This window comes from Rhineura floridana, chromosome 19 (assembly GCF_030035675.1).
Source record: "Rhineura floridana isolate rRhiFlo1 chromosome 19, rRhiFlo1.hap2, whole genome shotgun sequence".
NCBI classification, from domain to species: domain Eukaryota; kingdom Metazoa; phylum Chordata; class Lepidosauria; order Squamata; family Rhineuridae; genus Rhineura; species Rhineura floridana.
The window spans coordinates 28,114,326-28,135,929 of NC_084498.1; the positions used below are offsets into that span (position 1 = coordinate 28,114,326).

At 42.5% G+C, this 21,604-nt stretch overlaps 1 protein-coding gene across 3 annotated transcripts in view; it reads left to right on the top strand.

Moving 5' to 3' along the window:
* The window catches only part of BCR (BCR activator of RhoGEF and GTPase), a 93,783-nt gene extending 72,267 nt beyond the window's left edge, over positions 1-21,516 (top strand). For 2 of the 3 annotated variants that reach the window (XM_061603027.1, XM_061603029.1), the window contains 8 exons: positions 963-1,094; positions 6,602-6,661; positions 8,635-8,744; positions 11,011-11,150; positions 12,422-12,556; positions 13,935-14,040; positions 14,810-14,972; positions 19,409-21,516. In XM_061603027.1, the coding sequence (XP_061459011.1) occupies positions 963-1,094; positions 6,602-6,661; positions 8,635-8,744; positions 11,011-11,150; positions 12,422-12,556; positions 13,935-14,040; positions 14,810-14,972; positions 19,409-19,498 (936 nt within the window). In that variant the 3' untranslated portion in view covers positions 19,499-21,516. Of the gene's footprint in view, positions 1-962; positions 1,095-6,601; positions 6,662-8,634; positions 8,745-11,010; positions 11,151-12,421; positions 12,557-13,934; positions 14,041-14,809; positions 14,973-18,489; positions 19,206-19,408 lie in introns of those variants that run through there. The other variant, XM_061603028.1, reaches the window with a different exon arrangement.
* Positions 21,517-21,604: the final 88 nt, after the last annotated feature.

A 21,604-nucleotide genomic window follows, 5' to 3' on the forward strand; every position in this document is an offset into this window, starting at 1 on the left:
TGGTCAGAGCCTTTAAGAAAGAGTCCAGTGGTCTTGCTTGCCCCAATTTCAATACTTTCTTCTTTGGTGGTGCATCAGGGAGGTTCCTTTTGATTCCTGTAGAAGATTTGTGTCATGGCATGTTCCTAATAGGGAGAAGTCTTCACCTTTCTGCCACTGTCTATGTAAAAATGGTTCCAAGAATTCATCCTATTTGCAAAATGGTCATAACCAAATTCAGTTGTCTGGTTTTTTGAGCCTGTGTGGCTGTGCCTTGTGCCCTTGCCATTTGTTTCAATAGAGGAGGGGGGAGAGTTAACCTTTTGGACTTTCAACCTATAGGCATCAACCTGTCTTCATCAAATCCATCTTTGAAAATTCACTAGGAGATCATAGTAAGTCTTAGAAACAAATACTTCAACTACATCTTGCATCTTCTTTTGACTGAGCAGAAGACGTTAGTTTGAACCCCTCAGTTAGGGAACCGAATCTGTCTGCTTCAAGATACCCTTCCATGAATTTTTATTTTTATTTATTTATTAAATTTGTTAGTCACAATTCTTCACCACCTGAACCCAAAGTGATTTACAGTCAATAAAAGATTAAAACTAGTATATTTTTTTTTAAAAATGAAAAGATAAAAAAATACAAAATATAAAGGCAATGAAGCTACAGCATCAAAGTCCTCCAAAAGCCCTCCAAAATTAGGAGCCGAATGCCTGCAAGAAATGGTTTTGCGTGGCTCATATTCCCAAGAAATCTCTGCAGTGCTGGGATTCTAGGAGAATGGGTAGCCAAATGTGGTGTCCTCCAGATGTCATTGGCCTACAACTCTTTCAACTCATCCTAGCCATTGGCCATGCTGGCTGGGGCTGATAGGAGTTATAGTCCCAAACATCTAGAGGGCACCTTGTTGGCTATCCTTGCTGTGAGGAGTGAACTGTGTTCCCTCCATTAACTCTGCTACCATTCTCTTTTTACAGGAATTTGAGATAGAACTGGAGGGCTCACAGACGCTGCGGATCTTGTGCTATGAAAAGTGCTACAACAAAACCAAGCTTACCAAAGAAGATGGGGAGGCCACAGACCGAATCATGGGCAAAGGCCAAATCCAGGTAGGGTGTTGGAATCCATTTCCTTCCAAAGGCAAGCTGGCCATGTTTGCGTAGAGCAGCATTCAGGTGCTTGATTAGCTTTTGCTATTTGCCCTGATAAAGATGTCGTTTTCCACACCAGAGCCTGCTCTCGGGAAAGTCTGGTGCTCTTTTTTTGGACATGATGGGAACTTGGCAAGACCTCTGGATGGGGTCAGCCATGAGGTTTCCCATCCCTCTCTCAGCTAGAACAAGGTATAAATTATTTTGGTTTAACCATCCAATTGTGTGTTGCTAATCCACTATTATCTTGATTGGAAATCTCACTTCTGGGATTTGTGAATCATGCAGCTCTTTGTGATGTGGTGAAGGCAGTGAGCCTTGGCGGATGGAGCTGGGTGAGGAATGTTTATTAGCTCGCTCGCTCTGTGTGTTACATGCTGGCTGAAAAGGAAGGAAACCCATCAACTGAGTCTGTATGTGCAAAAGCATGGCTGTTTTCCACAGAAGCAGCAGGCAGCGACTTAAATGTTTCCTGTTTCATCATCTGGTCTCTCCTCTGGAAAATGAGTAGCTCTTTTTTGTTTGTGGGGAGGGATAACTGTTTATTTGCCAGAGTTCCATAGAATTTTTATGTTGGGATTTGGGGGAGGTTTTGCTCAGAATGTTACTCTTTTGAAGCCCTCTAGTTTTCCATTCACACTAAAAATAGCAGCAACTCACAATTGCTCTGCATATGTGCATGTCAATTCCTGTAGCATTTGATGTCACTTGTAAACTGGAATTAGAAGGTGCATTCTGTGTGTTCCTTCAGTTTTTAATTTCCCCTTGCAGAATAGTCCCCTTACTAGACTCTTTCCTATCACATACTTGCACATTTATTTACTTGATTTGTATCCTGCCCTTCCTCCCAGCAGGAGGAGCCCAGGGTGGCACATGCACATACAAGCTCCCTATGGAGTAGGATCTTGCCTTCAAAAGCTTCTGTCACAGCCATTATGTTAATAAGAACATGAGATCCTTGAAGCTGAGTCAGAGCAAGGCCCATCTAGTCCAGCATCGTGTTCTCACAGTGGCCAGCCAGCCAGATGCCCCAATGGGAAGACTGCAAGCAGGACTTAGGTGCAACAGCACTCTGCCTCTTTGTGATTCCCAGCAACTGGCATTTAGTGCCTCTGACACTAGAGACAGAGCATAGCTGTTGCAGGTAGTAGCCACTGGATAGCCTTATCCTCCATGAATCTTTTAAGTGCAACAAGATTCCTGGATATTTTTGTTGCAAAATGGCGGCATTGCATCTTTCTTGGTTTTCTGTCATTGCGTCACAGCAGCAAATACTGATTGGTTTACTTGGAATGAACGGCATGAAGCCAGTCTCTTTCCATGGGCAGCAAAGTCACGTCTGTTCTTTCACTGTCATGTTGTCTGGGCACTTTGAATGGAGAGCTCCTTGTACCCCCTGGATGGGGATATGCCTGCTTAGCACTGACCAAAATGGCATCCTTTTCTTTACTGCTGTAAACCTTGCATGATTGAAGATTGCCTGGGGCTGGTCTTGGGAAGGGGTTTGATGTACAAACTGTTGCTGTCTTCTCTAGCCTAGTTTCCCTGTGGACGTGACTTTTTCCTCTTGTCTAGACACCTCAGACAAAATCTCCAAGGAAGGGAGTCAGGTGGAAGTAATGGGAGTTATAGTCCAAAATAGCTGGAGGGCAACAGGTTGGAGGAGGCTGCACTAAATCTACAGGAAGTTCATATATTCCTTTTACTTTTCAGCAGCACCAAGAAGGTACAGGGTTGGTGACAAGTGGTGATCTAGATGCGACACTAGCTCCTTGTTCCAAACGCCTATTTTCAGTAGTTATATTTATTTGCACAATGAAGTCTTCAACTATAGGATTTGCAGGACCTCTATTCAGTATTTCTGCTTCAGCGTATTTTCTCCTTCTTTCCAGTTCATGCTGTGGTCTTCAAACCCCAAAATATCTACCTGTCTTTGCCAAGATTTTTTCTGTCCAATGGCAAAGATGTCTGAGTAGTATCTTTTAAATCTCACTTTGCTGTTAACATAAATAAATGATCATATTTTCCTGCACGTACATATCTTTCTAATCTCTTTCTGGTGATCTCCTTGGTTTTTCAGAGTGCATGTGGCTATACAGTCTGAGAATGTGTGTGTGTGGGCAGAAGCTTATCTCAACATTCCATAATTGGACTGAAAGTATGTTTGACAAGCTACCACTGCGATTAGATGCACATGTGCATTTTAATTCCATTTCTTAATGAGAAAGAGCCAAATGTGCTTGTTACCACAGGATAACAATCTAGATTCTTTTCTTCTTCAGTCCTGACAATTGCATTGTGGTCTGTGAGATAAAGCCCTCTCACAAAAGCCAGCTTCCATAAGGATCTTACCTTGGGTCAACTGCAAGACTTGTCATGTGGCAGCAGAAAAGTGAACGTGTGAATCCACCCAAATACATGGATGATGTCACTAGTGCACCATTGCGATTTTGCCACTGCTTTGTTTCAGGGAAATTATATTGCCCAACATGTCCACAGGGCTCATGTCAAACAGTTGTCTTCTACATGCGTGATTCATCTGGGCTTTCCAGTCAGTCACACTATAAATAGATTTAAATCTGTGCCTTTCTGTTTGCTACCCACTTTTTTGTTTTTATTTCCAGACTGGCTGTTTGGTCTGTCTACTCTTCTCTGCGCCACCCTTGTTGGTCTGGCCAGCTTGGAATGGCAAAGCTGCTGTTACAGAATACAATCCCTCCAAACATATACTTCCTGTTACATCTTTTGTCATTCCTACCAGTGGCCTTGTCAGGACTGACTTCCTCCTCCTTTGTCCATGTCTTGTTTTTTTAGTTGTTTGTTGTTTAGGTTCTTTAATAGTGCCAGAAGAAGCAGGATATTGGGCTGCTGGTATCGTTACTCTAAACTGGGCATGTTTTTTTTTAAGTGGGAGGGAGGCCCCATCACTCAGTAGCAGGACATATACTTGTATTTCTTTATAAATAAAATTAACTCAAGGGGACATACGTAATTCTCCCTCTCCCCATTTTGTAGTGGCCTTTGCCAACCTGGTGCCCTCCAGATGGTGTTGGGATAACAATTCCTCAGCCATAGCTGGCACGGCCATGCTCCCATCAGTCCCACCATCATATGTCCATGCTGGCTTGGGCTGATCAGATTTGTAGTCCAAATCATCCGAAGGACAAGAGGTTGCGGGAGGCTGCTGTGTATGATGCATACAGTCCTATGCTCAGTCACCAACACCGTCAGAGAGATTCCACATAGCTAATTTCTTAAACTCACAATTAATAATATATTTTTCTTTTAGTATTACTGTTAGTGAAACTCATTGCTTGCTGTGAGGTACCATTAATGCTTTAAAAATATGTAATCAAACTACTTTCCAGGGTCAATAGAATGAAGAATGTTTGGGTGGCATCTGCATTCATATGCCAGCATTTCAGGCTAGGAGAAGCCTCTTGGGATAGCGCTGGCCTTTTTCTGAACACTTGCTGAGAGCTCATAAATCCCAAGGTGCTTTCAGATTCAGTTGAATGGAACTCAGTAGTTAAAACCATATTTAGCCTTGCATTCTTGCTCTGCTGCTGGATGCAAAAAGGTGGCACTTGTTCAGTAGAAATACAGTTTTTTTTAATAGAGGTGTGACTTGATGCCTAACTTCGGAATATCATCCCAGCCGGCCTTCTATTGGTTGAATCCCCAGATAATACCTTAGGCAGCATTTCCATTTATTTATGTAGAAGGGTTTTGTTTTCATAGAAACTCAAAAGTGACTTGCAATAAATAATGCAAGTTTCAGACCGGAGCTGTGCTGTAGATGAACATGCTCCCATTTCATGCTCTGCAGCAATACCTGGCACAGAGGTATGGCACATGAGCAGCAGATGAATTGCATCCCAAGTCTGAGTGGACTGTTCGTTCTGTGAGAATAGTGTTGTGAAGGGCTATTCCTGTCAGCTTCTGAAAACGGTGGTGGTGAAGAATGTGAGCTCAATAGTTCCACAAAGGAAACCAGACACTTCAGAAGCTATTTCCTCTCACTTCTGGGAAAATAACAAACTTGATGAGGGAAATCTCTGGAAGTACAGAATTCCCACCCCTATCTCAGAAACACTTTTGAAAGGAAAAAAAAGATTACAGATGGCTTTTTGGGACCTAGGCTGCCAAACTGGAGTGGGCAGGTCCTTCAGGTGGAATTCACATTAAAAAGCCCCTGACAGAACAAGAGTAGACTTACTGGGCTTCACAGCACAATATGAACACACAGCACAGTCAGAGATGTGGGAGCTACTGATGACCCACTTCACCACCCAGGGAGTGTTCAAGTATTTCTCCCATAGCTGTTGCTGCAGGACTTGGCTGGATTCAACTGGGAAACACACACACAACAGAAGTACTACTCTGTGGCTCCGAGTCTGTGGCAAAGTATGTTAAGGAAAGGTTGGCTTTACCCTTGTGCTGTCTGTCTGTCTGTCTCTCTCTCTACCACCACCACCCCATGCTAATTGCTTTGTGCTGGTTAAGGAACTGCTTCCATTTATTAGCAGTAATGGTGGGGGGATCTCAACAGGTAGAGGCAAAGACCTAATTCTCAGATATGAAGTGATGAACCTGTACCTGGACTGTACCACTTCAGAATGCAGCTGAGGGCTCAGATGACTAAATACTCTTTACAAAAACACAATTCCCTGCACATTGAACGTTTTCCAGCTCTTTTCCTAGCATGCTAGTTTTCTGTGCATATGGAATTTTCATGTAAGAACTTTATCTTATGATACACGCAACCTGTAGTCATCTCAGTGGTGCAGTTCAGAGACAGGTTTACCACTTCATCTAGGGCCTGGAGTTGGCCCTGAGTCTCCAAAACTGATTTTTGGGGAGGCCAGAGTGAGGCTGAACAAGCTCAGCAAACCAGACTCTCTACTAGGGTCTCTGCCGGAACACCTCTGCTAGGTTATCAGACAGCTGTGTGTAACCTGTGCAAAAATCAAAAACAAATGTTTTTAAACATCTGTGATGAGAATAGTAAGATATATGTGGTAGCTAAATGCATCTGCTTTTTTGTGTAACTTACATGTTGCTTTCACAATTTATGTTGTCAAACACATTGGCTCCTTTTTTCCCCATACAGAGGCACGTGACAAAGGAAAACTGAAGTGAAAGGGCACTGAGATATTTCTAAGGCAGGCTTTTCTAATGTGGTGCACTACATCAGTTGTGGACTACAGGTGCTATTCACAGCTGTAGTCCAAAACAGCTGGAGGGCACTAGACTGAAGAAGACTGTTCTAAAACTTTTATTTTGAGACTTGAGTGCCATAATCTTGCTTTTTGTTTTATAGGACAATCTAGTAGGATTCTCCTGATACACTTGATGTTGCAAATCTGTGACTTGCATGCTATGCTAACTAGATGTGAGTAATAGGTAGCCTATTTGGTTTCTGCCCCTGTTTGCTTACTCGCTAAAAACTTCCCATTTTTCAGCTCGATCCACAGACACTGCAAGATAAAGACTGGCAACGCACTGTCATCTTGATGAATGGAGTAAGTACAGAGAATTCTGAATCACAAACTGGCTGCTCCTGCCTGTTTCTTTCTGCATTGGCTTTTCAGGTCTTGTGCTCCTAGTCACCAAAGACCTGTAGTCAAATATTGTTGTTTCTCAGACATTGTACAAGACCTGCACACATATTTATTTTATTTATTTAAAGCCATTTTTATCCTACTCCTCAGCTGAAAAGCCTGCCAGAATGGCTTACAAAATATTAATAAAAACAACAAAGACACTCCCTGCCCACAGGCTTACAGTCTAAAGGACACAACTAGAAAAAAAAGTTATTGTCTACTCAAGCCTTTCCTGAGACTAGCACCCTCCAAACGTTTTGCTGGCTGGGGCCTGATGGGAGTTGTAGTCCAAAACATCTGGAGGGCACCAGGTTCTGCTCCGCGGAAATTAATGGGAGTGGCACATGCTCCCCATCACTTCAGTGAGGCTTGTGCCAGAAAAATTCTCAACGGATCAGTGCCACAGGCTCAGAGCTGCTTATCTGTAACCACTGGAGTCCTGTTCCCTTTTTAAAAAAATATGGGTAAAGTTGGCATAGCTCTTTGACAAAGAATGGCACACAGAAGAATCTTTTTAGAACGGGCACCTCCGTACATTGCCTCTTCAATGAGCTGTATTATTAAGCTCTACTTAACCAGAGAAACCAGAGAGCCAGTGTGGTGTAGTGGTTAGAGTGCTGGACTACGACCTGGGAGACCAGGGTTCAAATCCCCACACAGCCATGAAGCTCCCTGGGCGACCTTGGGCCAGTCACTGCCTCTCAGCCTCAGAGGAAGGCAATGGTAAACCACCTCTGAATACCGCTTACCATGAAAATCCTATTCATGGGGTTGCCATAAGTTGGGATCGACTTGAAGGCAGTCCATTTCCATTTTCAACCAGAGAAAAGCTATTTTGTGTGGAGAAACCACTCTAAATGAAAGATACTGTTTTCAGGTGCAATATTTTTCAGGTTTAATATTTCAAAAATATTAAAATCTCATGCAACATACAAAATCTTACATGAAATATAGATATCTCTTTGCTCATTCAGTATCAAATGAGACTTGCTATCTGAATGCTGTCTTCTTAATAAGCTTGGATAAGCTGTTCACAGTATGCATGGCTGCTTTTATTTATGTACTTTATGCCATTTTTCCATACTGACATATACTTAAAGTAGCTTACAAATTTTGTTTTAATAAACAGTGGACAATAGAACACAGTAAAAAACAAAAGCAAACTATCAGAAATGAGAATTTAAAGTAGTGATAAAAGCAGGTATAGGAGGCCTTGATTCTTAATGAAACAGCACTGTTTTCAGTGTAAACTCCAGAAACAAAATTTTGCAAGGCTGAAAACAGGAATGGCTGACCTGTGGCCCTCCAGATGTTAAGCCTCAGGGATTATGTAAGTAGTAGTCCAAGCAATATTCGGTGAGCCATACGACAGCCACATGTGAGACTCACCTGGCCTAAAATAATAAAAATACCTTAGCTAGTGACATGTTTTCCCTTCTTTTTCAATTTGTATCAGACCATGTATTTTTAAAGCGTTATTTCTACCCATTTCAGTATTTTAGCTTGTTATTTTGAAGAGTCTCAGAGGACTCTGTCATGACATGAAACTAGTGTGGTATGCCATTGAGAAGGGGGCATTAGGTTCATTATTCTATGCAGTTTTCCCAAGAGAAATGGGTTTGGGTTGAATGCAAGTAACCCAGCCAGAACTGTGGAGTTCAGGACAGAGCCAGGTCACCTGCATCCAAGCCCATACTTTATTAAGTGTAGCTGGACCACGAAAGCAGTTTTTAAATGATTTGCAATGAGAAAAATCCAACACAAATTGTTTTATATTTCATGTTTTTCTGTCTTTGGTGCCTACAAAAATTTAATAAAAACTATTTTTAAAAGAATCCAGTAACAAGAAATGTTATTGGAAAAAGTAACTGTGAATCTTCTTTTTCTCCAAGGTTGAAGTGAAGCTCTCCGTGAAGTTCACAAGCAGGGAGTTCAGCTTAAAGAGGATGCCCTCCCGCAAGCAAACAGGAGTATTTGGAGTAAAGATTGCAGTTGTCACCAAGTGAGTTATCTCTTCCTTTTTTTCTTTTAATCCAGGGTTTTGTCTTAAGGCTTTCACTGTGCTGACAAGTGAACAGAAGTAACCACATATTATTTGCCTGCTTTCCTTTGAATAGTTTGGGTGGAGGACGTATCTATTTTGCTACCTGCATCATCTTCATAGAGAGCTGCATGAATATCCTCATGCCCTTATGCTTGGAGCTAGAATTTGTTTACTTTGAACATCATGCGCTATGCCATGCTCCGGAACCAGCTCTGGTCTCTTCCTCTCCTGTGGGATGACTCATAATGGGGATTTTCCAGGCTACTGAGCTGCAGCCGTTGTGTTCCACACTCGAAAAACGTTCACACCATCTGGGTGCTGCTGTATTTGTTTTAACCCGATCTTTAGTTATGACTCATTTGCCAGCAAAGTGTTTATTAGCGCTGGAGAACTTGGGAGGAAATCATTATTCTTTGGGCAGAAGCAAGACTACTGAAGTTGAATTGGGCTTTTAGTTTTCCCAAACATCAGCATTACTTTTTAAAAAAAAGTATGATTCTCTCGAGTCAGACAAATGTTCTGGCTATCTAGGTAAAATTTTATAGCCCAGTTGGAACATATGCCTAGAAATCTAATTATGTTGAGATGAGATGATGTGGGTGCCAGTGTTGGACCTGTTATCTTTCTGTACGTCAATGAACTTTATAATTTCAAGGAGCACTGGATGTCATGGGCTGGCCAGTGCTTCAAAATGACACCTATAAGCTTAGCAGCAGATCAGAAATAGGGCCTAAATGTCTGCTTTAAAAATGTAAGCAGCCTGTAGTTTTTCAAGAGCTGGAGGTAGTTGAAAGAGGGATTGCTACTTTTGTGTGTGCATGTGTGAATTTACACACAATTATCACCTCTGTCAAAAGGATGGTACTGATTTAAATTTATTTTTTCTGTATTGTTAGAAAAACTGCCAAACTGTGTGGCCAGAAGTGACTGTGGGATAAATTAAAACTATATTTACACCATGGGAAACAAAACCTTTCTCAAACCCCTTTCAGCCCTTTTAACAAAATAATTATCTGTTCCTAGTCATAAGGTGATCCCAGACAGCAGCTTACTGTGGATTCCATGCTGCCCATGCATGGAAGGTTTGTGCAGTGTCCACACAACGCCATCCTACTCAAAATGCTATCTCTTTCCTCTTCTCCCAGGCATTTTAGCATGTGTTTTTTTAAAAGATGTGTTTTTAAATTTATATATTTGTTTTAATGTTTTCAGTTACTGTAAACCACACAGAGAGCTTCAGCTATGGGGCGGTATATAAGTACAATAAATAAATAAATCACATGCAAGTTTCCTGTTTAATCCAGCTTTTCCTTTCCCATAGAAAATTTATTAAGTTAAAACTCTACAGGAACAGTAAATCCAGATTAAATGGGAGAGGGGGAATATGGGAATGACATTTTGATGAGGATGATGTCATGTGCACAAAACTGGCACTCGTGACCAACAACAAATCCCTAATAAACAACTGTGTGGAAGTACCCACAATAGGCCTGCTGCAAAGAACCTGTCACCTTGTTGCCCCAGGAATGCCTTTTTCCCCTCTGGAGAACGAAGGTATCTTATTAGTTGCTGAGCATCTTACCACCACCTCCACTTTTGGGGGGGAGAACAGGGGAAGAGAATATTTTAAATTTAAAACTTAAGGTAAGAACATTAATTGGGAATTTGCAGGTTTGGGAATGTGATGATTTTATGCAGGATTATTTTTAAAAAAACAAAGAAACCAGTATAGTGACATTTGCAAATATGAGAAAGAAAAGTAGATCCCTGTTTCACTATTTCCAAATAACAACGATGAGCACATTTGTAAGAATCATTTCTTAAAAAAACTTTTGCTAAAATTTAAGTCGATTGATTGATTGATAGATTGATTGCACTTGTATACCACCCCATAGCCGAAGCTCTCTGGGCGGTTTACAGCAACCTAGTGGTATCTTATCCAAAATCTATGACTTGCTGATTTGGTTGGCAAAGAAAAAAAATGCAAAGGTTGAAAAATTAAACAGGTACGATTGTGATGACATATTAAACAACTAGATGCCATTTTTATAAGTGAAATTAAATGTATTTTCTTGGACATCACCTTCCTCTGAATAAAACTCTTTAGATAGAGGGATTCAAAAATCTGGGAGAAGCAGGAAGACTCTTATAGGCAAGCAGTTGCATTAAAAAGCTGCCATGTTAAGCATGGTTTGTTGTTAGTGAACTGGGCTCCTTTTTGCAGGAGAGAGAGGTCAAAGGTGCCTTACATTGTGCGCCAGTGTGTGGAGGAGATTGAGCGCCGTGGCATGGAGGAGGTGGGCATCTACCGAGTCTCTGGCGTTGCCACCGATATCCAGGCTCTGAAAGCTGCTTTTGATGTCAGTGAGTATTGACTTCTAAGGTTTTCCTTTCCACTAAAATCAAATTGAATCAGTGTTCCATCTAGCGTAGTAGTGGCTTAGGCCAGTCATAACAGAAATAGTGCACAAAAGGGAGTGATACACCTGTCTGGCACCTTGTTCTTTTTGGTTGCTGGAAGAGGCTAGAAGTTTGTACGTGTCCAGTACAGATCCTCTTTCCTCACAGTTGCACATGGCCCTTACTCCATCTGCCTAGCTCATATCCTACTCCTTGTTCCTTAGTATACTTATTTCTATGCCATGTTCACACTCACTGATGTAGCATGTGACATGGTGCACAAATGTATTAAAACAGTCTTCCCCCAACCTGAAAGATGGGTTGGATGCTGCTACCTTGCATGCTCCTTCCTTCCTTCCCATGCACATGTTCACATCTCTATTTCCTCTTTAGCACTAGATGTAACTTGCCATGATGCCTAAAAAAGGCAAACTATGATTAATATAAACCAAGAATTGCCTCCAAACTAATATTGGAAACCACTGATTGAAGTGTTTTGTAAACCATGGTTTTTTAATTTGATTTGGTGGCAATCCTGCTTGCAGCAACCAGTCAAACTAACTGACTGATTTGGGCATTATGCCATAAGAATATAAAGAGAGCCTGGCTTCTGGATCAGGCCATAGGGGGCCCATTTAGTTCAGTGCCCCGTTCCCACTGTGGGCAGCCAGATGCCTCTAAGAAGCCCACATGCAGGACCTGAGTGCAATAGCATTCTCCCCACTTGCAATTCCCAGCCACTGGTATTCAGAGGGATAATGCCTCTGGCACTGGAAGAACATAGCTATTATGGCTAGTAGCTAGTAGTCAGTCTCAGGCTATGGTCTGAAGGCACATGAGGCCACTACTTTGCTGATGCCAAGCAGGTCTGGGTCTGGTCAGTGCCTGGATGGGAAACTGCCTAGAAACATGTATACCTCCTTGGGTTCCATGATGAAAGAAAGGTGGGGTATCAATGTAATAAATAAAATTAATAGTCTTATCCTCCATGAATTTTTCTAATTCTCTTTTAAAGGCATCCAAACTGCTAGCCATCACTACATTTTATGGGATGTAGATGGAGGAGGGAAGGATGGAATGTGCAAAATGTGCAAGCCCATGCATGGCATATTCCTGATCCTCCAAATCTCTACTATCATATCTGAATTAAGCAAACCATTTTGATGCAGGGAAAGTTCAAAAGTACCACCTGAGTAGCTAAAAGCTCCTCACTTCTCCTTCTTTTTCTCTTTCAGATAATAAAGATGTCTCGGTCATGATGAGTGAGATGGATGTCAATGCCATTGCAGGGACCCTAAAGCTCTACTTCAGAGAACTGCCTGAGCCTCTTTTCACAGATGAACTCTACCCCAACTTTGCTGAAGGCATTGGTGAGATTCTGAAGACCAATAAACATACTTCAGGGTTGTTGAATCAATTGTGGGGAAATGTGGCTGAAAAGATTTCGCAGAAACTCCTTCAGGGCATCCTCTTACACAGAAGAATGCAAAAAGAGAAATGTGTTCTCAAATACTTAAAACTATTAAGTATTTTAAATAGTACTGCATACTATTTTTGTATGTGTGTATGAGTTTTTACAGTTATTTGTAGATTACTTCTAAAGGAGGAGCCCAGCGTTCCAAAATGTTCCAAGTTGGAATAAATCTTTTGAGAACAAGTTTGTCTTTTTACATTCTTCCTGGCTTCTCTGTCTCCCTCCTGGATTGTTGAATTTTATGATGATGATGTCATCCTCTGACCCTACGTGTCCATAGCTGTTCTGATCTTGCCAATTCACTTGCCTGCTTGTCTGCATGGCAGCGAACCATAAGAAGAGGCCCTGTTGGGTCAGTCCACTTAGTGCAGCATTGTATTTCCCAGGGAAAGCCCACAAGCAATGCATGGAGGCAATAGCCTGCTCTTGCTTCTTCCTCACATGCAACAGTTGTTGTTCAGAGGACACAATGCCTCTGAACCTGAAGGGACATATAGCTAACAGGACTACTAACAGGACTGACAGCCTTATCCTCCATGAATCTGTCTCATTTATTTATTTTTAAAATACCCTTTATTAAAGAAAAATTGCAGGGGGGAAAAGCAGAGAGGAAAGGAGAAAAAAATCCTTTACAGACCCAGCTAGTTCATCTTGTGCATATATAAGAAATAATAATACTAACGATGTAAAAGAAAAAAGTATATTACCATAAGCAATAAATGTCTCATTTATTTTAAACCTATCAAAGTTGGTGCCCATTACTACATTTTGTGGCAGTGAATTCCCTAATTAAACTATATAATTGTGGACAAAAGTACTCCCTTTTGTCTCCTGCCAATTAGTTTTCATTGGATTCTAATATTATGAGGGGCTAGATTTTTAAGTATTCACTTTCACCACACCATGCATAATTCTACACACCTCTATAGTGCAATCCCCCACATGCATAAACCTAATTAATTTTTCTAAGCTGAAAATTCCCCAAAATTGTAACATTTTTGTTGTAGGGGAGTTTCTCCAGCCCCCTGATTGCTTTGGTTGCATTTTCTCCACCATCTCCAGCTCTACAACATCCTTTCTGAAATGTGCCATCCAGAACTATACACTGTGTTCCAAGTGTGGCTGCATCATATATTTGTGTAACGGCACCCCATACCGACCTGTTTCCTAACAATCTTTAGCGCAGAATTGGCCTTTGTTTCACATGCCTTGTGAACCTGCAGTTAGCAAAATGCTTGCTCCCAGTCTGATATTTTCCCCCTTACCTCCTCTAGCACTTTCAGATCCAGTTGCTAAGGAAAGCTGTATGCTGAACCTACTGCTGTCTCTTCCAGAACCCAACCTTGTCACATTCCTTTTTCTCCTGGACCATTTGAAAAGGTAATATCCTACGTCCTTTTTCAGCATTGACCATCTCTCAGCACTGACTGTGGGAAGAATTCCAGGAAAGTACATCTACATAGGGACTGTATTACATGTAATAAGAACTGGTTATACAGATGAAAGAGACTATTGGCCAGATTTGACATGATGAATGGTACCTTGATGTTCCACCCCATGGGGCAAAGCACTTAGGAGAGAGGATTTCATCAGCAAAATAGCATTTGGGGGCAGGGGTTAACCCCTAGTGTCACAGTTCAAAGAGGATTATCCTCTGTGCTCCCATGGCTGCTCATAGGTTTTTTAAAAATTCTGCGTACCTACTGTGGATTTCCTGGCATCAATTCTAGTTGCATTCCTAGGCACTACTGGGATTGATAACTGAACACATGTGGTTAACACAGCCTGTGCAAGTCTTCTTTTTAGCTTGGCCCTAACAGAGACTAATGCTCTGATATGGCTTGTCTGCAGTGGGAGTTTATACATCGTGTTAGAGGTCACTGTAGATACCAGACTATCATGCAAATTCAGCCTGCTTAGAACTTTAGATGATAGACAATTCTGCTCTTACGTCACCGTTGCATATGCTGCTGCCACATGAGAACATCCATAGTCATGAAGAGCTCCTTACAGTGGTGTAGATCTTCAGTGAGGCACCTCTTGATTTTGTTATCAAAGCTAAACCAAGAGTTGGTAGCATGAAAGCCTTGAACAACAACCATCTTCTGACGTATAGAAAACAAGACACTCTCTCTCCCAATTCCTTCAGGGTTGCAGAGAAGGAGAACATCAACAAGATGTCACTTCACAATCTGGCAACTGTTTTTGGACCAACGCTGCTCAGGCCATCGGAAAAGGACAGTAAAATCCCTGCTAATCCAACTCAGCCTATAGCCATGACTGATAGCTGGTCACTAGAAGTCATGTCCCAGGTAAGGAAGCGGGGTAGTCAAAGAAAAGTTTTACTGTTTAATGAGTGCATACTAGCCCTAAGACAAGGCCTGGAGAATTCAGGCTTGCTCTTATCAGTTAGTCATTAATGTGCTTAAGCGTGTTATGGCAGTGCAACTCCAGGGACACATTATCTTGATCATTTCATTTGGGCTTTTAGGTCCAGAACTGGCATAGAGACCACCTTTGTTGTCCTGATGGATATATAACCTTTGCTGGGGGAAAGATGGGGATTACAACCCTATTGATTCTCACTTGAACACCCCATATCTGGTCCTCAGAGTACATGGATAATAATAATAATAATAATAATAATATAATAAATTTTATTTGTTGGTCGCCTATCTGTCCAGGTTAGTGGACACTCTAGGCGACTTACAATAATAGAGAGCAGTACAGAATACAAAATGAAATACAAGCAAACACAATCATAATCCATTTAAAACCAATTTCTAGTTAAAACCTTATAAAATTAATCCTCCCCAATCCCATAGGCCCGCCTGAATAGCCAGGTCTTTAAGGCTTGGCGAAAACCCATCAGGGAGGAGGCATGTCGGAGATCAAAAGGAAGGGAGTTCCAGAGGGTGGGGGCCACGACCGAGAAGGCCCTCTCTCTGGTCCGCACCGGCCTAGCTGTTTTCACCGGGGGGACCAAGAGAAGGTCTTGGGAGGCTGATCTTGTCAGGCGGCATAATTGGTGATTCTGTAGGCGCTCCTTCAGATAGACTGGGCCGAAACCGTATAGGGTTTTAAAGGTCAGCACCAACACCTTGAATTGGGCCCGGTAAACAACTGGTAACCAGTGAAGATCTATTAACACTGGCGTGATATGGTCATGGTGACGGCTGTGCTTAATCAAGCGTGCCGCCGCATTCTGTACCAGGTGTAACTTCCGGACCGTGTTCAAGGGTAACCCCACGTAGAACGCATTACAGTAGTCTAAGCGAGAGGAGACCAGGGCATGTATCACCCGTGGGAGCAGATGAACAGGAAGGTAGGGTCGCAGCCTCCGTATCAGATGTAACTGATACCAAGCTGCCCGACTCACCGCCGAGACCTGAGCCTCCATGGACAGCCTGGAGTCAAGAATGACCCCGAGGCTGCAGACCTGGTCCTTCAGGGGTAATCTCACCCCATTAAGCATCAGGTCCGTAATACCCAGCCTTCCTCTGTCTCCCACAAGCAACACCTCGGTCTTGTCGGGATTCAGCTTCAGCCTGTTCTCTCCCATCCATCCACTTACGGATTATTTATTTATTTATTTTATTTTATTGCATTTCTAAACCGCCCTATAGCTAACAGCTCCCAGGGCGGTGTACAACACGATAAAACCACAATATTTAAAATACAAGCAAGTGTGTACTACACATACAATTATAAAACATATTTAAAAACAGAGTAAAAGAAAATAAACATAAGATTAAATTAAAAAAAACCTTAAAATGCCTGGGTGAAGAGGTGGGTTTTTACCTGGCGCCGAAAAGATGACAGAGAAGGCGCCAGGCGTATCTCATCTGGGAGGGCATTCCATAATTCAGGGGCCACCACCGAAAAGGCCCTAGATCTTGTTACTGTTCTCCGGGTCTCTGTATGAGTTGGGACCTGGAGAAGGGCCTTAGACGTCGAGCGGAGTGAACGGGTAGGAACATAGCGAGAGAGGCGTTCCATCAGATATTGCGGTCCAGTGCCGTTAAGGGCTTTATAGGTAAGGACCAACACTTTGAATCTGGCCCGGAAACGTATTGGAAGCCAGTGCAGTTGGGCCAGAATAGGTGTTATGTGGTCGAATTTCTTCGTCCCAGTAAGAACTCTGGCCGCGGCATTCTGCACTAGCTGAAGTTTCCGAATCATTTTCAAAGGTAACCCTACGTAGAGAGCATTACAGTAATCCAATCTAGAGGTTACCAGAGCATGAATAACTGAGGCTAGGTTCTCCCTGTCCAGATAGGGTCGTAGTTGGGCTACCAGCCGAAGCTGGTAGAACGCATTTCGTGCCACCGAGGCTACTTGGGCCTCGAGTGACAGAAGCGGATCTAATAAGATCCCCAAACTACGGACCTGTTCCTTTAGGGGGAGTGTAACCCCATCTAGGGCAGGTCTGACATCAACCATCTGAGCAGAGGGCCCCCCGACCAACAGCATCTCAGTCTTGTCAGGATTGAGTTTCAGTTTATTAGCTCTCATCCAGTCCATTATCGCGGCCAGGCAGCGGTTCAGTACAGCAACAGCCTCACCTGAAGAAGATGAGAAGGAGAAATAGAGCTGCGTATCATCAGCATATTGCTGGAAGCGCACTCCAAAACTCCTGATGACCTCGCCCAGCGGCTTCATATAGATATTAAAAAGCATGGGGGACAGAACTGAGCCCTGCGGGACCCCATATTGTAGCACCCAGGGACTCGAGTAATGTTCCCCAAGCATCACCCTCTGGAGACGATTCCCAAGATAGGAGCACAGCCACCGCCAAGCAGTGCCTCCAACTCCTAAATCCGCGAGTCGCCCCAGAAGGATACCATGGTCGATGGTATCAAAAGCCGCCGAGAGATCAAGGAGAACCAACAGAGTTACACTCCCTCTGTCTTTCTCCCGACAGAGGTCATCATACAGGGCGACCAAGGCTGTTTCTGTACCAAACCCCGGCCGAAAGTCGGATTGAAATGGATCCAGATAATCAGTTTCATCCAAAAGGGCCTGGAGTTGGCGAGCGACCGCGCGCTCTAGAACCTTGCCCAGAAATGGAACATTTGCTACCGGCCTATAGTTGTTAAAATTGTCAGGGTCCAAGGAGGGCTTTTTTAGGAGCGGTCTCACTACCGCCTGTTTCAGGCAAAGTGGGACCACTCCCTCTCATAAGGAGGCATTAATCACCTCCTTGGCCCAGCCAGCCGTTCCATTTCTACTAGCTTTTATTAGCCACGAGGGGCAAGGGTCCAGAGCGGAAGTGGTCGCCTGTACCTGTGCAAGCACCTTGTCCACATCCTCGAGCTGTACCAACTGAAACTCATCCAATAAAACAGGACAAGACTGTGTTCTGGACACCTCATTAGATTCAACTGTTGCAATATTGGAGTCAAGGTCCCGACGGATGTTTATGATCTTATCTTGGAAGTGCCTCGCAAACTCATTACAGCGGGCTATTGATGGTAATATTGCGTCCGGAGGACCAGAGTGTAAAAGTCTCCGGACAACTTTGTAAAGTTCCGCTGGGCACTTGGACATGGTATCCACAGCCAACTCTGGTGAGGACTTAAATGAGAGATAGAGCTGAGTGTCATCCGCATATTGGTGACACCTCAGCCCAAAACTCCTGATGATGGCCCCCAGCGGTTTCACATAGATGTTAAACAGCATGGGAGAGAGGATAGAGCCCTGTGGCACCCCACAATTAAGAGGCCAAGGGTCTGATACCTCATCTCCCAAAGCTACCCGTTGGTGCCTATCTGAGAGATAGGAATGGAACCACTGTAAAACAGTGCCCCCTATTCCTAATCCCCCTAGGCGATCCAACAGGATACCGTGGTCAACGGTATCGAAAGCCGCTGAGAGATCTAGGAGGACGAGGAAGGTATATTCTCCCCTATCCAACGCCCTCCTCATATCATCCACCAGAGCGACCAAGGCTGTTTCAGTTCCATGAGCAACTGGACCGACCAGGCTTCGGACCACCTGGAACAATCTCCTGGGATAACACTCTGCTGACGCAATAGAGGCAACAAAGATGAACTGGGATAGGGCTGTGCATGTCTTCTGTATCTGATGGTATGGGTGCATGAGTGTGTGGCCATACCCATCACTGGTATGCAGCCCCCAGTGGGTTGGCTACGGGTGAATGCAGCCCTTTGGCCAAAAAAAGGTTAGCCACTCCTCCTTTAGAACTTTGGTACAATTTTATGCAGTATTGGAACCAAAGAATGAGCTACCAAAATGTTGGGAAAGTAGTTGAAATTGTTTAAAGATAAACTTTGCTGGATACAACCCATAGCTCACAAGATTAAACCATGCTAAAAGCCTGGGAGAAAAATGTTTTAACTGCCTGCCAAAAAGACAACAGAGGAGGACCCAGTCTTTTGTCAGACATTGTAACATTGTAAGTAAGAGTTTTATCTCTGATGCTGGCTTCTGCGCTGTTGGTTTTAGTTTTTGAAAGTTTTTTATTTGTGTTATATTACATTATTGTTTTTTATTACATTGTGTAAGCCAACATAGGAAAGTTTTTGAAGAGTGGAGATGTGCATTCTCTAATTAAATAAATAATCTAATTTTGCCTTGGATTGTCCCCCAACTTGAATCTTATCTTGATCTACCATTGGGTATATGGCACCCAAAATCTGCGAAAGTAGTTGCCTCATATTGCTTCATGGCATGGACCCTTCTGTACACCAGCTCTCATTGACCTGTTTTCTCCTCTGCTTTCCAGGTCCAAGTTCTCCTTTACTTCTTGCAGCTAGAGACTATCCCCACCCCTGACAGCAAGAGACAGAGCATTCTGTTCTCCACTGAAGTGTAGAAGCCCTGATGAGTCTGTGTAGAACTTGGCTGTTGGTGTGAACGTGCCCTCCAATCCTCCTTCAGACATTCCTGGCCTGCCCTTGCCTACCAAGAGGAAAAGAGGCCTTCAGTACCTCTGCGATTTGTCAGGCAATGACAAGCTGAAGACTTTTTTTTTTTTAAAGAAAATAAGAAAGTTTCCTTCCTCTTTTGACCACTAGAACAGGAAAAGAACTGGGCTAGACAAGAGAGTGGCTGTGCTGTGAGTTTTCCACCAGCAGAGGGAAACCCTGGGCAGCAAAACTGTTCTTGTGGGGTAGGCGAAGAACAGATTCCTCTGGGTGTTGTTTTTTTTTTAATGGAATTAATTTTATCTTTGGGAAGCTTCAAGATTTCTACTTGGACCACTTGTGAAGAGCAAAAGGATATATCAAAACTGTAGTTTTAATAGCTACTGTTTTGATTTTTTTAATGGAACGCTCCAAAGTATATTCATCTATGACACCCTCTATTTGGAAATTCAAATCTTGATTTCAAAAACTTTCTTTTTAATAAATAAATTAATACATTAGAGGCTTCATGTACAATCAGACTTCTTGGTTGGGTATTTTTTTGTCCCAGATTTGCCTCTTTCCTTGGAAACAGAGAGAAGGGGAAACCTCATTTTATTGCCTTTTATCCCTTTCTGGGTGGAGGTTGATAAAGAAGGCACACCCTGTTGCATCATATAAAGGTCAGTGCGATAAAGGAGACTGGAGAAGGTATTAACCAAAAAATAATGGGTGGCGTTAATGTGAAAGATTTGCTAAATTAGTCAGGCATTCTAAATATAATAAAGCATCACTTGCCAAATGGGGAGCTTCTCCCCCATAGAAAACAACAACACTTTTATCCAGTTCTCCACCCAAACAGATGAAGTCTGTTCATAACATTTTCTTCAAAGATCTGGAGACAAATGTTGATAGCTCCCTGGCAGCTTGACCTAAACTTTTTTCTCAGCATAGTTTTTTTGATACTTGAATTTTTATGTTATTTCTTAAGACTTCGTGTGTTGCTTATGGAAATTCTTTTCCACCTCCATCCCCTTTTTTGCCGGTAAATATAAATATTTTTACAAGATGTTTAATATCCTACACAATGACAACTGATTGAGCAGGGAGCATTTTGTATTTGTCAGAAATCCCAGCCATTCAGTTAAATATTGAATGGACATCAGAGCAGCCATATCTAGGCATCAGTGAATTGTAGCACTGGACAAGAATCAGTGCTGGGAACTGGAAACAGGAACTAATTGCAAAGTTCTAGGATGGACAGGAACGTGTGGCTTTTGCTTCGATTTATATTACATTTGAGGAAAGTCTTTGTCTTTACCACTTCCCACTTGGTCATGCAGCGTAACTCTTCCATTATACCCATAGACCCACCAATTTTACCAAGAAGATCAGAAATTGCTTACAGGCAAGTGAGAAGATAGATTAACCCCTCTCTCCTTATTAAAGTGTGAGGGTCTAAGATGTTAAACTAAACTGTTGGTTCAGGGGAAGTTTTTGAAGTAGGGAATGGGGAGAGATTTCCCCCAAGGTTTGTCCTATTTCTCAGTTCTGATAAATAAAAGGTGACTCTCCTTGTTAAAGAGAACCAAAAGTAAACTGAGAAATGTGCGTGTTGACAGCTCCTCCCAATTTTTGCTTTCACTGTTCCATAACATCAGTTGCTTTGGGTATTAGAAGAGAGGTTTTGTCATCTTTCCCATGTATCTCTGCATCTTTTATGCTCTTGAAAACTATTCATACAGCAATCTGATACTGCTCAGCACCTCCTCTTCCCACCCAGCCTACAAGACAGTCCCTGTTAAGACACAACATATCTCAGCTTATTATTTTATTGTTCTTACTGTGTTTTATACTGTAATTGTTTTAATTGTTCCTATTGTATTTTAACAATGTTTATGTAAGCCTCCCATAGAACTTCAGTTGTAGAGTGGCATAGAAATACCATTAATTAATAAATTAAATTATTAAGCCAAGATATGCACGAGCCTGGTGTTCGTGTGTGTCATTCTGTCCCTCCTCCCTTCTCTTTGTTAAACTATGGAATTATTTGCTACCACAGGACAGAGTGATGT